Source organism: Lissotriton helveticus, chromosome 10 (assembly GCF_964261635.1).
Source record: "Lissotriton helveticus chromosome 10, aLisHel1.1, whole genome shotgun sequence".
NCBI lineage: Eukaryota > Metazoa > Chordata > Amphibia > Caudata > Salamandridae > Lissotriton > Lissotriton helveticus.
In genome coordinates this window covers 817,726,626-817,741,697 of record NC_136071.1, presented here as the reverse complement: position 1 = coordinate 817,741,697, position 15,072 = coordinate 817,726,626, and the positions used below count along the sequence as shown (strand labels likewise).

At 46.0% G+C, this 15,072-nt stretch overlaps 1 protein-coding gene across 1 annotated transcript in view; it reads left to right on the top strand.

Moving 5' to 3' along the window:
* The window catches only part of YME1L1 (YME1 like 1 ATPase), a 478,651-nt gene that overhangs the window by 372,473 nt on the left and 91,106 nt on the right, over positions 1-15,072 (top strand). The window contains exon 18 of the mRNA XM_078663402.1: positions 10,037-10,123. Coding sequence (XP_078519528.1) covers positions 10,037-10,123 — 87 coding nt within the window. The remainder of the gene's footprint in view (positions 1-10,036; positions 10,124-15,072) is intronic.

Sequence of the window (15,072 nt, the reverse complement as noted above, 5' to 3'; positions counted from 1 at the left end):
CCATCTTAGTTTCGGGCCACTTTGCCTCAATGGCCAACCTATTGAACGTGGTAATATAGTGTAGGAGGTCAATGTTACCCTGCTTAAGGTTGAGGAAGGCGTTGTCGGCCGCTTGGACTAGTGTGTGTCGGGCAAACATCCTACGCAAGGTTTCTTTGAATGCAGGGAGATTATAAAGCATGGGATCATCGTTCTCGACTAAGGCTATGGACCACTGGGCTGCATCACTTCCCAGATCAAGAGGATGTAGGCTACCTTTGCGGCGTCAGGGAAGGCTGAAGCACGAGCCATGAAGTGCAACTGGCACTAGTTTAAGAATGTTCGAGGCATGTGGGCTGCTAAATTCATATCTTAGCATTAGATCGCCGCCTAGTGTTGGGTCCGGATGATCGCACATTGTTGTCCTGGAAGAGTCTTCGAAGTATCCTGAGATAGGTGGCTCCTCCCCTGGACTACAGTGTGCATGGGCATCGGCTCCATCCCCAGATTGTTTTTTTCCGCCATTGGGTTCGGATGCGGTCTCGACGTCTCTCTGTCGGAACCGAGAAAAACTAACTTTAAACGGCCAAAAGGCCTTGTATTCTTTGCGTCGGTATTGTTTGCGTGCGGTCTCGAGTTCTTCCGTCTCTTGGAGTCGGAATCAGCAGAGTGCTTACACTCTTCGGACATCGGGGCCTTCTCATCGCGACACGACTGCAACTTTACAGCATGGAGCGGAGTCCGTTTCAGCTCTGTCCGCTCTGTGGGTCCAAATACCCACATATAGACCTGCACCCGGTCTGTAACAAATGCCTTTCGCCAGACCATGACGACGGCAACTGCAGGGCCTGCGCAAGGTTCAGGTCCAAAAAAACACTCAAGATTCGGCGCGCGGTGCGCCTTGAAGCCAGACAAGCGGCCCCAGATCCAGAAAACATCTTCGGCGACCAAGAAGACGAGGACCAGAGCCATCATCTTCAAATCTCCCCGCCCGAGACGGAGGTCGAGGCAGATCCGGAACACGACGACGGAGTCGGGGGTCAAGGCCTTGAATACGTCGAAGAGGTAGGGGACGTCGAAGAGGTTTATGGGGCCGCGGAAGATAGCTCAGGGGACGAGCTATGCCCCGAAGGTTACGAAGATCGGGATCGGTTCACGGGATCGCCTGTCGGCCTTACCCTAGACCCCGTACCGCAAGCCACGGCCCCGCCTTCCGGCCCAGCCACGGACAAACTTGCTGGGCAGCCCTTGTCGAAACCGAAACCGAAACCTACGGTATCGACTACACCTAAAATGGCCGACCCAAAATCGAAACCGAAACTTATGGATTCGAGCACACCTAAAATGGCGGCCGTACCAACTAAAACGACCAAACACGCTGCTTCATCGACTCCGTCGACCTCCGGTCCACAGAAGTCGAAGAAATCTGTCGATTCCACAGTGTCAAAATCGGCGACAGAGGAGGGATCCTCTAAGAAGGGTGGTCGGCACGGGTCAACCGCTGCGGCGCCGTCAAAGCCCGCAACAGCCAGCGAAACGGCTCCGGTTCCGACTGGGACTCCGTTAGTCGGACGCGTGGTGGAGACGGAGCCGACAAAGTCACACGGATCGAAAGCTGGTACATCTGCGCATCGGTCCAAGGACTCTGGGTCGGCGGCTGCGGCATCGTCGTCCAAGACTCAGAAGGGCCAACAGGACGTCGGATCCGAGGGCAAGGTCAAGACCTCCTCGTCGGCGCCAAGGGCCGCTGTAAGTGACGCGTCCCTCGTCGCCGCTTCACTACAGAGAATCAGGGAGAAGGCCTCTGCTACGCCGGCTCCGATGCCATCGCCACAGAAGCCGATGGACATTCCGGTGAAGCCTGCGGGTAAACTTCTCTTCCTTCTGCCGCCAAAAGAGACGCCGAAGGCCTTTTCAACAAAATCGACGCCAAAGAAGTCGGATTCTTCAACGGCAGGGGCACTTTCGAGTCGGGTACTCGACTCTGAAGAGGATTCGGATCGTTTTATCGACGCAGACACGGGCAAATTGACCCTTTACAAGAGGAGGATCACTTCACAGCCAGTGGACTCCTATGTCATCCCCCTAAAGAAAAAAAGGATTCCTGAAGACGCTTCAGGCCTCATGGAACCTATCCAGCCTCCTCCAAGAAGGAGCCCAACTCCTTCCCCAGAACACTCTGAGGGTGAAGGATATGTTGAAGATGACCAATACACTTTCCCCATCAATGAACCAGATGCACAACCGGATTCATATGATGACATTGGTGACCAAGGCACCCAAGATGTGGGGCAAGACCCACAGCCTTTCACTGCACGTGCATCCCCAACAGAAGATTCTGCAGGTTTTCATGCACTCATTGAACGGGCAGCTGCTAATCATGATGTGGACATGCATGCTGACCCAGTAGAAGAAGACTTTCTATTTGACACTTTTTCAGTCTCTGAACGGACAGTAAAGACACTGCCTATGCTCAAAGGGGTCCTCAAACATGCTGCGGACATCTTTAAGGAACCTACCAGGGCGAGAGTGGTCAATCCACGTATCGAAAAGAAGTACAGACCAGCACCTGCAGACCCTGCATACATTCGGGGACAGTTGCCGCTTGACTCCCTGGTGGTCGCAAATGCCCGCAAAAGGGCCAACTCCCAAACAACGGGTGAAGCTCCTCCCCCGGATAAGGAGTCCAAAGTGCTAGAGGCAGGAGGCAAAAGAGTAGCTGCACAGGCTGCCAATTTTTGGCGTATTGCAAATACACAAGCACTCTTGGCACGTTATGATAGGGCGCATTACGACACCCTAGAGCGGTTTTAGAACACCTGCCTTCGCAGTTTCAAGAGGGCACCAAACTGCTTATAGAAGAGGGAAAACTGATCTCCAACGCAGCCATAAAGTGTGCACTTGATGCCGCAGACACAGCAGCTAGGGCCATTAACACTAGCGTCATGCTCAGACGACAGGCGTGGCTCCGCATATCGGGGTTTAAACCTGACATTCAGACAACCATTCTTAATCAGCCAGTCAATCCTGATAGACTGTTTGGTCCAGATGTGGACACCACACTAGAAAAAATTAAGAAAGACACCGAAACTGCTAAGTCTATGGGGGCCCTACAATCACAACAGTTTCGTGGCAACAATTTTCGTCGCTCAGGTGCACGTGGAGTCACCAGAGGACAGATGGGTCAACAGTCACAATTCTCCAGAGGTGGAGCACAATCCTCGTACCCCAAGCAAAACAAAGGGGGTTACCGAGGAAACAGTACCAGAGGACGTGGAAAAGGAAACAACAACTCCCGCACCTCTGCCCCAAACAAACAGTGACTCTCTGTCACTGCCCCCCGACCACCTAACACCTGTCGGGGGGAGACTACAGCAGTTCCTGCCCGTCTGGAGAAACATCACCACAGACAGGTGGGTGCGACAACTTGTCCAGTACGGTTATTGTCTAGAGTTAAAGTCCACTCCACCCAACATTCCACCAAGGCAACGGCCTATGTCCGCAGAGCATTTGCACTTATTGCAGCAGGAAGTAGTGGTGATGCTGCAAAAAGGCGCTATCGAGCTCGTGCCAGTGGAGGAGGAGGGCACAGGGGTATATTCCCTGTACTTCCTTATTCCAAAGAAGGACGGATCTCTCAGACCCATTCTAGATCTGCATCCCCTCAACCTGTATATACTATCAGAACATTTCCATATGCTTACACTGCAACAGATTCTTCCCTTGCTAAAACAAGGGGACTTCTTGGCAACCTTAGACCTCAAGGATGCTTATTTCCACATTCCACTACACCCGTCCCACAGAAAATACCTCAGATTCACTATCCAAGGCAAACATTATCAGTTCAAGGTCCTACCCTTCGGAGTGACCACAGCCCCAAGAGTGTTTACCAAGTGTCTGGCGACAGTGGCGGCGCACCTCAGGAGGCAGAACATCCATGTCTACCCCTACCTAGACGACTGGCTCGTTCAAGCCAAGTCGGAACAACAGTGCGCCGCGGACATGTCGACTACCATTCACCTCCTTCACGATCTGGGCTTCTCGTTGAACTACCCAAAGTCGCATCTTCAGCCGGCACATGTCCGGCAGTTTCTGGGTGCGACGATCAATACCCTGACGGCCATGGCTCACCCAAACCAAGTCAGGATAGACAGCATGCAGTCTCTAATCCAGAAGTTCAGACCACAACACTCACTTCCAGCGAGAGTGTTCATGCAGTTGATAGGCATGATGGCCTCCTGCATCTTCATAGTCACTCACGCACGGTTACATATGCGCCCGCTCCAGGAGTGCTTAGCAAATCAGTGGACACAGGCTCAGGGACAATTAACAGACCTAGTGTTGGTTACCAGTCGGGCATACGACTCTCTGCATTGGTGGACTCCACACAACCTTTGCAAGGGCCGACTGTTCCAGGAGCCAGTGCCACAGATTATCCTGACAACGGACGCATCTCTCCAGGGATGGGGAGCTCATCTGCTCACTTACACCGTGCAGGGACTATGGACGACGCAGCAACAGAAGATGCACATCAACTATCTGGAACTGATGGCAATCTTCATGGCGCTCAAGTCCTTCATTGTACATCTGTGCAACAAGGTAGTGTTAGTCCGGACGGACAACATGACCGCGATGTACTACATTCAAAAACAGGGGGGCACCCACTCGCCACAGCTGTCTCATCTGGCTCAGGGCATGTGGCGGTGGGCCATTCAGAGGAACATCTTCCTCATGGCAGAACACCTCCCGGGCAAGGACAATCAGATGGCGGATCTGCTCAGCAGATACAGCCATCAAATGCACGAGTGGGAGTTACATCCGTCAGTACTCTTCCCGTACTTCCAGCAGTGGGGTCATCCGGAGATAGACCTGTTTGCAACAAAAGAAAACGCAAAATGCCAACACTTTGCCGCCAGGTTCCCGCACCCACAGTCGCAGGGGAATGCGATATGGATGAACTGGTCAGGCAAATTTGCGTACGCTTTTCCACCAGCCCCTCTGATACCGCTGGTGGCAAGAAAGCTAAGGCAGCACGCGATGACTCTCATCCTGGTTGCTCCAACGTGGGCGCGCCAAGCATGGTACACCACGTTCCTCGAACTCTCAGTGGTGCCGCATCAAAGACTGCGCCTCACGCCCAGACTCTTGACACAGAACCATGGAGAAATTCAGCATCCAGATCCGCAACAGCTCAACCTGGCGATCTGGCTCCTGAAGTCCTAGAGTTTGGATACCTTAACCTACCTCCAGAATGCATGAACATCATCAAGGAGGCAAGGAAGCCAACTACCAGAGCATGCTATGCTGCAAAATGGAAGCGTTTTGTCATTTACTGTACAGCCAATGACATCAACCCGCTAGATGCATCTATCCCTAACATCATTTGCTATCTGCTACATCTTTACAAGTGCAATCTAGCGTTCACTTCTATTCGGATACATCTATCCGCCATCGCAGCTTATCTTCAAAATAGGCAGCATCTCTCTGTTTTCAGGGTGCCTGCTATTAAAGCTTTCCTTGAAGGCCTGAAACGAGTCATTCCCCCAAGAACGCCGCCAGCTCCGGTGTGGAACCTCAATGTGGTCCTCACCAGACTGATGGGACCACCATTTGAGCCACTGCACTCGTGTGAACTCCAGTTCCTAACGTGGAAAGTAGCTTTCCTAATTGCTATCACGTCACTGAGGCGTGTTAGTGAGCTACAAGCGCTCACAATCCAAGAGCCATTCATTCAGATTCATCCAAATAGGGTAGTGCTACGTACTAACCCCAAATTCCTTCCGAAGGTGGTGTCACAGTTTCATCTCAACCAAACTATTGACTTGCCGGCATTCTTCCAAAACCCACAAACGGTAGCGGAAAGAATGCTTCATACGTTAGACGTACGGAGGGCGTTAATGTACTACATAGACAGAACACAACACTTTAGGAAAACAAAACAACTTTTTGTTGCCTTCTCACCACAACACAAAGGCAACCCTATTTCCAAAGCAGGAATAGCCAGGTGGATTGTTAAGTGCATCCAAATCTGTTATCAAAAGGCCAAGCGCACGTTAACGATACCCCCAAGGGCGCACTCCACACACAAATTGGGGGCATCCATGGCTTTCCTAGGGACATTCCTTTAGAGGACATTTGCAGAGCAGCCACGTGGGTTACACCACATACCTTTACAAAACACTACTGTGTTGATGTGCATTCCAAGCAGCAGGCTGCTGTAGGACAGGCTGTTCTCAAGACACTTTTTCAGGTTTCTGCAGCTGGCACGGGCAACCGCCGCTAATGGAGGGACTGCTATGTATTCTATGCTAAGATATGAATTTAGCAGCCCACATGCCTCGAACTGAATATGCTACTTACCAGTATGCATCTGTTCTTGGCATGTAGGGCTGCTAACATTCATATCGCCCACCCTCCTCCCCGGTGCCTGTCGCAGCTGCAGATATACTATTGTATTCAATCATTAGCATGGACATCCTTTACACTTTTCACTCCATCTTCTGCCACAATGGCGAAAAACAATCTGGGGATGGAGCCGATGCCCATGCGCACTGTAGTCCAGGGTCGGAGCCACCTATCTCAGGATACTTCGAAGACTCTTCCAGGACAACAATGTGCGATCATCCGGACCCAACACTAGGCGGCGATCTAATGCTAAGATATGAATGTTAGCAGCCCTACATGCCAAGAACAGATGCATACTGGTAAGTAGCATATTCAATACTAAACTTAGTGCTTTCTCCATAAAAGCGCTCCGGGGCTGCTAACTGGATGGGGTGAGGGGCCAACACCTGGATAGGAGGAACAGAATTCCCTGCTTGGGAAGAGGACCCCAAGGGTTAAAGGTGGGTGGTTGTAGGATATCCCTCTGCCTAGGTTGAACTGTGGGTGTCTCTGCGGAGGCCAACCGACCCTACAGGGTTGTGATGTCCTGCCGCAGACTCAGGTTCTTGGCCTGGATGCAGGTTAACATAGCAGCTATGTCCTGCAGGGTATGTCGGGGTTGCTCATGTCACCTGGGCGAGATGATTAGCGTGGGCTTCTGATTCTGTCACGATCCTCACAGGCCTTACCGTCTGCCTCTAGTGTAGTCTCGCAGGGATGACATGAATAACTTCCTCCGTCACTTACCCACCCCCCTATGTCCTACCTTGATGGTATCAGAACGGGGGTGCGGCGACAGCCGGGGGAAGGAATCCTGGTAGGGAGGTGCCTGAAGATGTTGTATGAGATAAGGGACCTTCTTGACTCAGGACCTGAAGAGATGACAACCCTCAACAATTACTATCATGTATGATTGCCTGCACACTGTCTTTAGGCATTTATGGGAGCATGAAGGGTAATGAAAACCATAGTCACCTGAAAGAAGAAAGGTTCAAGGCTGTCCTCATCGATGAGGAAGAAAAGAAGTGATGTGCTCCTGCACTCGTCGTTCAGATAAATGGCAGAACTAAGGATGAAGCACTTAGCTACCAGGATAAACAAAGGAAGATAATGCGCTCTTGCTCTTGCTCTTGCGCCACCAACAGGGAGTAGGACAAAGTATGGTTTAGTGCCTCCGCGCTACTGCGCTGCAAATGTGAATAATTAATGGCAGGGTGGGGTGAAGAGAATGCGCTCCTGCGCTCACCGTGCCGTGCAGAAAGAGCCCCAAAAGCAAGGTGATGAATAACGCGCTCCTGCGCTCACCGTGCTGTGTTCAGGGGATAAAGACCAGGGAACGGGAATGCGCTCCTGCGGGCAAGGTAATGGTGTTGCGCTCCTGTGCTCACCGTGCCGTGCCGGCGTGGGGGCAACAAAGGCAAAGGAAACGGGAATGTGCTTGAGCGCTTCCCGTATTGAATCAGGGGTGAAATGCGGGCAAGGTAATGGAAACGGGAATGCGCTTCCTGCAACTGATCAGAGGCGATATATGGGCAAGGTGACGGTTTTGAGCTCCAGCGCTCAACGTGCCCGGCCGGCGGGGGAGAAACCAGTCAAAGAAACGGCAATGTGCTCCAGCGCTTCCCGCATCGGATCAAAGGCAAAGTTGCAGGCAATGAAACGGGAATGCGCTCCTGCGCTTCCCACAACGAAAACAATCACTGGTTTGCAAGGCGGTCGTCCAAAACTAAATCAGAAGCACCGGGGTGTGCTCCGTTGGTTGTTTATAAGGTGCTTCCACCGTAAGTGGTACGGTGGTGACCCATGGTACTGCGCTACTCGTAAGCGCTAGACCGCCAACCAGCCATGTTCGTTCGTGGCTTGTTACGGGGATATGACAGTGCATCACTATTCAAACAACATACTGAAGAAGAGATGCTCAAGATGACAAATGAATCTGAAACACTTAAAGCTGTTGGTCTAGAAGCGCAGAAAAGATTTTTGCGGCAACAATATAAACCCAAGGACAATTGATAGTACTATCACAGGGTTCAAACCCCTAGTTGGCCATCCCAGCCTCAGCACCACAGAAACAAACACAATATCAGAAGCAGTATCAAAAAAGATCCCCTCCAACAAAGTCTTCCCATTCCAAGAGAAGAAACTCCACAGTTTCGCAGTTTTGTGGGGGAGAGTGGTGACAATTTTTCTGGAAGAGTGGAAAACATAACCACAGACAGATGGATATTGAACATCTTACGATACAGATATTTAATCTGCTTCAGACAGAATCAGATTACCTTTTTCCTAAGCCCACCACAGCAGCGCAAAAAACTCTATTCTTAGATATTAAGAATTCTCAGTTTTTATTTAGACAAATCAAAGGATGTAATAAAATCCCACCAAGTCTTTGTAAGCTACAGCTCTTTATGGCAAGGTTTAGCTGCTTCAAAGCGAACCATCACAAGATGAATAGTTTCATGTAAATCTTTGCGCTACCAAATTATAACCAACGTCTCCATAGTATACTTAGAGCTCACTCAAAATGAGGGAAAGCAACAACCACAGTGTGGTTCGGGCATATCCCGATTCAAGATATTTGTAAAGCCGCCACTTTGAGGTCAATACATACCATCATACAACATTATTGTCTAAACAGGCACTCAAGCTGAAGCAAGGTTTGGTCATGAACACTTAGGAACCTGTTTACATGATTGAATGATTTTTTTTTCTGGGAATAGACCATATTTTCACATTGTATTCTACATTGCAATATGGTATCCTGTTCTTCTTATAACATATGACCAACAGCCACAGAATTGATTTATCTACAGCTTGCTGCTCTAGTCAATATTTATGACTATCAGTGAAGATCTTGCGATGCAGAAAAAGATGCATACTTGTAGCCCTAGTTCTGCATCGTCGGTGCCTTCATTGAAGTCCTAAACGGCCCACTCTCTTCCCCTGCTGTCTATACATACGAGTTGTAGTACAAGCAAAAAAATAACTGACTCACAGGCAAACTGTCACTAGATGACATTGGTGGTAGGGATACCTTCCAGGTCCTTAAAAGAGTAGGCTCCTTTTTTCTCTGCTTTCAGTGTAAGCTTGTCAGGTTGCATCTTCTCTTCATGCTCTGTATGTTAAAGGTAGCTTTTTTCCATGACAAAACATTTAAAAAGCCACTCAGTGACTTCAACTATTTATCAAGCATTCAGAAAGAAAAGGACATCCCAGACTGACTACACTCAGAATCCAATTAACTTGGATGAGCAACATTCTTCAATGATAATTTCTCCAATCATTATATATATTTATGACTTGAGTGAAGATACCTACAATGTAGAACTAGGACTACAGGTATGTAACATTTCCTTATGTAGAACTATCCAAATTGCATTCCAATTTCAGTTTTTTAAAAAACAACCCGAGTTGGGCCATCCCAAACCGAAGACCTAATCATGCTAAAAGGGTTTTCCCAATTGCTTTTCTTGCAGAATTAATACATTACCATAAAATATGGAGGTTGTCCATTTTTGTCTACATTTTTGTACTTGTCCCAGATAGAACAATAAACATTTATTTTCTACATTGAAACTGAATGAATTGCTAATGTGCCCACTAGCAGAATCATTTAAAGTGGTATATGTTTTGCTTCCACCATTTTAAATGGAATGCTTCTCTCTTTGTGTAGCTTGGAGTGATGACGTACTCTGATACATCAAAATTAAGCCCAGAAACTCAAGCTGCCATTGAACAAGAAGTAAGGGGCCTTTTAAAGGTAAGTGAGCACATGAGGCATTTTTTGATTGGATATATGGATTATTGTTATGTTCAAAACTTAGCTGCATCTGCATTTGCAATAATGTTTGAAATAAAATAGGTAGACTGGCACTATTTAAAAGACAAATTCTTCTTGTTTCAATTTTTCCTCAAATCCTGAAGTTGGGGCCCGAATTGGTGGCAAACCCCTTCATGCTTGATTAAGTGTGTGGAGTATTGTTTGCTATGTCTCTAGTAAAGTGCCATTCCATTGCTGACCCTTACTTCTTCTGAAACAGTCAGGATGTTCCATAGGATTTTATATAGGCAAATATTTTTGCACAACCATTTTCTGCATTATTTAACATTACACTGTCATTTTAAACCATGTGTATGGTGAATTGTAGGAAGCAATTGGTTCAGCCCCCTCCCTCACCTCATACCATGTTTGTTCCCCAGTATTTACGTCATGATTAGTGCCCCCCCCTTCCTCACCTGCCCCCAATTCGTTATTTGTGTGGCCTACGCTTAATTCCCTTATGTTAGTTGAGAATGCTCTGATATTGTTAGATATTCGTTGGCACTGGGAATTCAGGCACGGCATGAACACGGCATGAACTCAGAAAGTGGATGACTATCAACTGTCTAATGTGAAACCCCTCTAGATCCGAGCTCCTGATCATTTACAATTCTCTGGATGCCACATTTTATCTTACCTCTATGGATGATTTTCTTTTGCTTACTGAGAAGATCTGCAGTGTAAGCGAAGATCTTCACATGTCCAGTGTGTTGAGCAGTTTCAGTTTTGTTCAACTGTGCTCCCTTTGGCTTTATTCTTTTCAGTGTACACAACTGCAATGCAATTTTCCTGAGTCTCACTATGTAAAATCTACACAAACTTCAGTACAAATCAAATAACACAGCTAGGTCAATATTTTATATCAAATAACACAGCTAGCTCAATATTTTATATTATTAAATTCAAATCTATCTCTGGTAAGCTTAAACACGTATTCACTAGAAGAGAGCTGCATTTAAGGCTTTTTGTATTTTGCAGAGAATCTTACATTTAAGTCTCTTTGTATTTTGCTTAGAATCTTAAACCTCTATCCCCCACCCCGCCTCCCCCGCACCCACCCGACCCAAACTAATGTTCTTGCCATAAGTTCTTACTAGATACTTCCTTAATCACACACTACATCTGCAGCAGCTTAACTATTCACCATGCCCGACTTCAAACTCCTCAGTTCCTTTACTGTCTTTTGTACTGTGCTATGGAATAACCTTCCCTAAGGAGGTGCATCTTCTTCGAAATAACTTTAGAAAAATACTGATAACCTGGTGATTTGCCCATGAAGTCTTAGACCGTCTAATGTCTCTCAATTGTGTGATCTAATCCTTGGTGTCAAGAGATCTCTGTTGAGGTGTAGGATTATGCTGTAAAAATATCTGATGAATTAGAATAATACAAGCAAAGAAATTTGGCTTTAGAAGATGTAGATACACATGCTTTCAAGTTCAAGTTCAAAAGTACTTTATTCGGTTAAAAAACAAAAGATAACCATGAAAGTAGCATGTAAAATACAATTTACAGTGGGTCAGATGATCATTATTTAAAAACACAGCAGCAATGACATATTAAAAAAGAACATAAATACAGCATAAAAAATTAATTCATACGAAGGGTTTTACGACAATTAAAAGCCAATTTAAGAAATTCGGAGAGTGATGCTACCATAAAAACAGTATCCATTTTTTGAAGCTCTAAAAACGCTAGGCGGCATCTATATACATTTAGATCTTTAAGGATTGGAATGATAAGGTTCCTACGATAGTGAATATAAAATTTACAAAAAATAAAATATGAGTATCGGATTGCGGGGACACATCGTCACATGGGCAAGGACACAAGTCTTTCAGCCAACAATTCATCTCCGGAAAGGATAGTAACCTAAAAACAATGTTAAGTCTAAACCGGGTTAAAAGGAAACGTTCATGATTGGACATGTATAAGGATAAATATGGCTGTAGTTTCACTCCGGTTATGATCGACTGGTGGGCGAGGACAGTCTTTTTTTTCACCTCCTCTAGTCGTCTTTGTTCCTTGAGGTGATCGATACATAAGTTCTTTAATCCACTTCTTGAAATGTGTACCATAGATAATGGATCCTCGAAGTATTGAGTACAGCTTAGTTCTTCAAGGAAATCTCTAACATAACATATCCATTTAAAATTTGTAATATTATCAAGTGCTAGAACGTCCTTTAAAATAGCCCGGTTGACCACACAATCATCACTTGTCCATACCCTATGCCAAAGAAGAATTGGCTGGATCTTAATTGTGTCAGTAATATACACCAAACCTAATTCAGCGTGACATATAAAAGATGCAGTGCTTTCTGGAATGGACAAAATGTGCCGTAAAAACTTATTTTCCACGGTTTGAATAGAACTGACATTTGAATAACCCCATAATCCAGAACCGTATGTAGCTACCGCTATACAGTTGGCATTATAGATGGTTAAGATTTCCCTTATGGGTTTTTTCCCCAACTTTTTTATGAAACACTGTAAAGCCATAACAGTTTTGGAAAACAACAGTGTTCTGGCATTGATAGCACTAGTCCACGAACCACTGGCATGGAACAAGATGCCCAAATACGGGAAAGTAGAGGTCTGTTCTAGTGGTTTAGAATTTATAAAAATAGGCTTCAAATGCCTACGTGTTCTTTTCCCGCAATACTTAGAAAATGTCTTGGAGCAGTTAATTTTCAAGTCCAAGCTAAGCATAAAACTATTAAAAGATTCAAACAAGGTTTGAAGTGCCATTGGGGTGCGTGCCATTAGTACTGCGTCGTCCGCGTACAGTAGTGCAGGGACAGGTCTCCTTCCCACCATAGGCATATCCCTGCCCTCCTGCACGAGGCGATGCTCCAGGCCGTTTATGTAAATTAAAAATAAAAAGGGCGCTAAAACGCACCCTTGGCGTACACCACGGCCTATCCCAAAATGTCTGCTACATTCACCTTCTTTACCGTACCGTACCGTTGCAGTGGCACCAGAATATAAATCTCTCAAAAAACATATAATAGCTTTATCTACCCCCAGTTCAGCCATTATTTCCCACAACTTGTTGTGGGATACACAGTCAAAAGCCGACGAGAAGTCGACAAAAGTGAGGTATAGGCTTTGTTTTTTAACCCTTATATACTTCTGTTGCAAAATAAATAGATTTAACCCTTGCTCAACTGTCCCCAAACCCCTTTGAAACCCGTACTGGAAATCACTTATCACCCCGTTTTCTTCTGCCCAGCCTTGCAGCTTAGCTAAAACTACTCCCCCAAGAATTTTTATGGAGGAATCTAATAAGGAAATCGGCCTATAACATGTGCAATTCTGCCTGTCTCCTTTTTTAAAAATCGGAACAATAATTGATGTAAACCAAGTAGGGATTAGGCCTTTCGCCAAGGCAACATTAAAAAGCTGGACCAACATTGGCCCCCATAGATCAGTATTAGCCTTATAAAGGTCAGCTGGTATGCCATCGGGCCCAGCCGCCTTACCCCCCTTAGTTGCCTTCAGACTAGCCAGGACTTCGGGGAGGGTCACGAACAATTCTTTTGATAAATTCATATTTTTCAGCATTGGGTCTGGGCCTGTATCGGGCGCCAGTTCAACAGTCATGTAAAGGGTGGAAAAATGGGCCAGCCATTCATCTTCTGTAATGGCGATTTCCATGCGTGCTTTATTATCGTAAATGAGCGGAGTATTTATAACCCTCCAAAAAGCAGCCTGATCCTTCAATTGTGACGCCGAACAGAGTTCATCCCAGGCCTCCCTTTTTATCACAACCTTCCTGTCTTTCAGTACAGTATTGTAGGTCTTCCTTAGCTCTCTGATTAATGCTACATCCCGTGGTGTCTGATGAATTGCATGTTTAAGATTTGTTAAGGCTTTAGTACACTTCTTGTCAAACCATTTCTTATTAGTTTTTAAACAATGTTTACGTGTGATCCACAAAACCTCCTTAATTGTAGTAGCAATAATTTTAAAATGTGCTAAAATGTCATTACTCTCTGCATGTTCATCCAGGCAAATCAAAAAACTATTCATACATTTATTCACCACTTTGGACAAAAAATCGTCCGGGACCACTTTGCTCCATTTGAGAGTATATCCATTTTGGGCGCCTAACTGCACATCCTGTGCCATATACTTGGAGCTTGGTACATTTTGGGATGAGACAAATAAGTTTTCCATTTCTACTACCTGTGGGAAGTGATCACTCAGTGCCACGTCCATTAAGCTAGAGGTGGTCAGTCTTCCAGCAGAGCTATTTGTACAAAAGCTAAAATCAATAATAGACGAAGCCCCCCGTCCCACAAAAGTTGGAACAAATGGCGTGGGGAGGTGGGCTATCTCATTCGTAAACCCAAAGTCATAGTTAAAAATCATCTCATTGACTAGGTCTCCAAATAAGGTGTGTTCTAAATGCGTTAAATTAACATCCTGTTACAACTTCAGGCCACATATACCCTTTTGACCCTTTCTACACAATGAGCAGTTAAATTCACCCCCCCATAGTATCATTACTTCACCCCTTTTTTTTATCAATTTCAGATTGTATATCTTCGTTAATCATGGCAAGTACTTCCTTTATCATGCTACTAGGTAGGTTATTATAGAAATTTAAAAAGACAATCCTTAGACCCTTCCTTGTATCTATCACTATTATCATGTACTAGCAGGTTAGATGTATACGTTGTCAGTCCTCCCTTAGGCCTTCCATGTGAGCCACCCACTGCAGTGGTAAAATAGGTTTTGTAGCCATTTAAGTGTATTGGTGTAATTGCCCAAGTTTCTTGTAGGGCTAAGATGGCTACGCCAGAAATTACGTCATCCCAGGAAGGATTGCAAATTTTGTGTTTAATGCCTGCCACATTCCAATAGACCACCTTACAGAAGTCT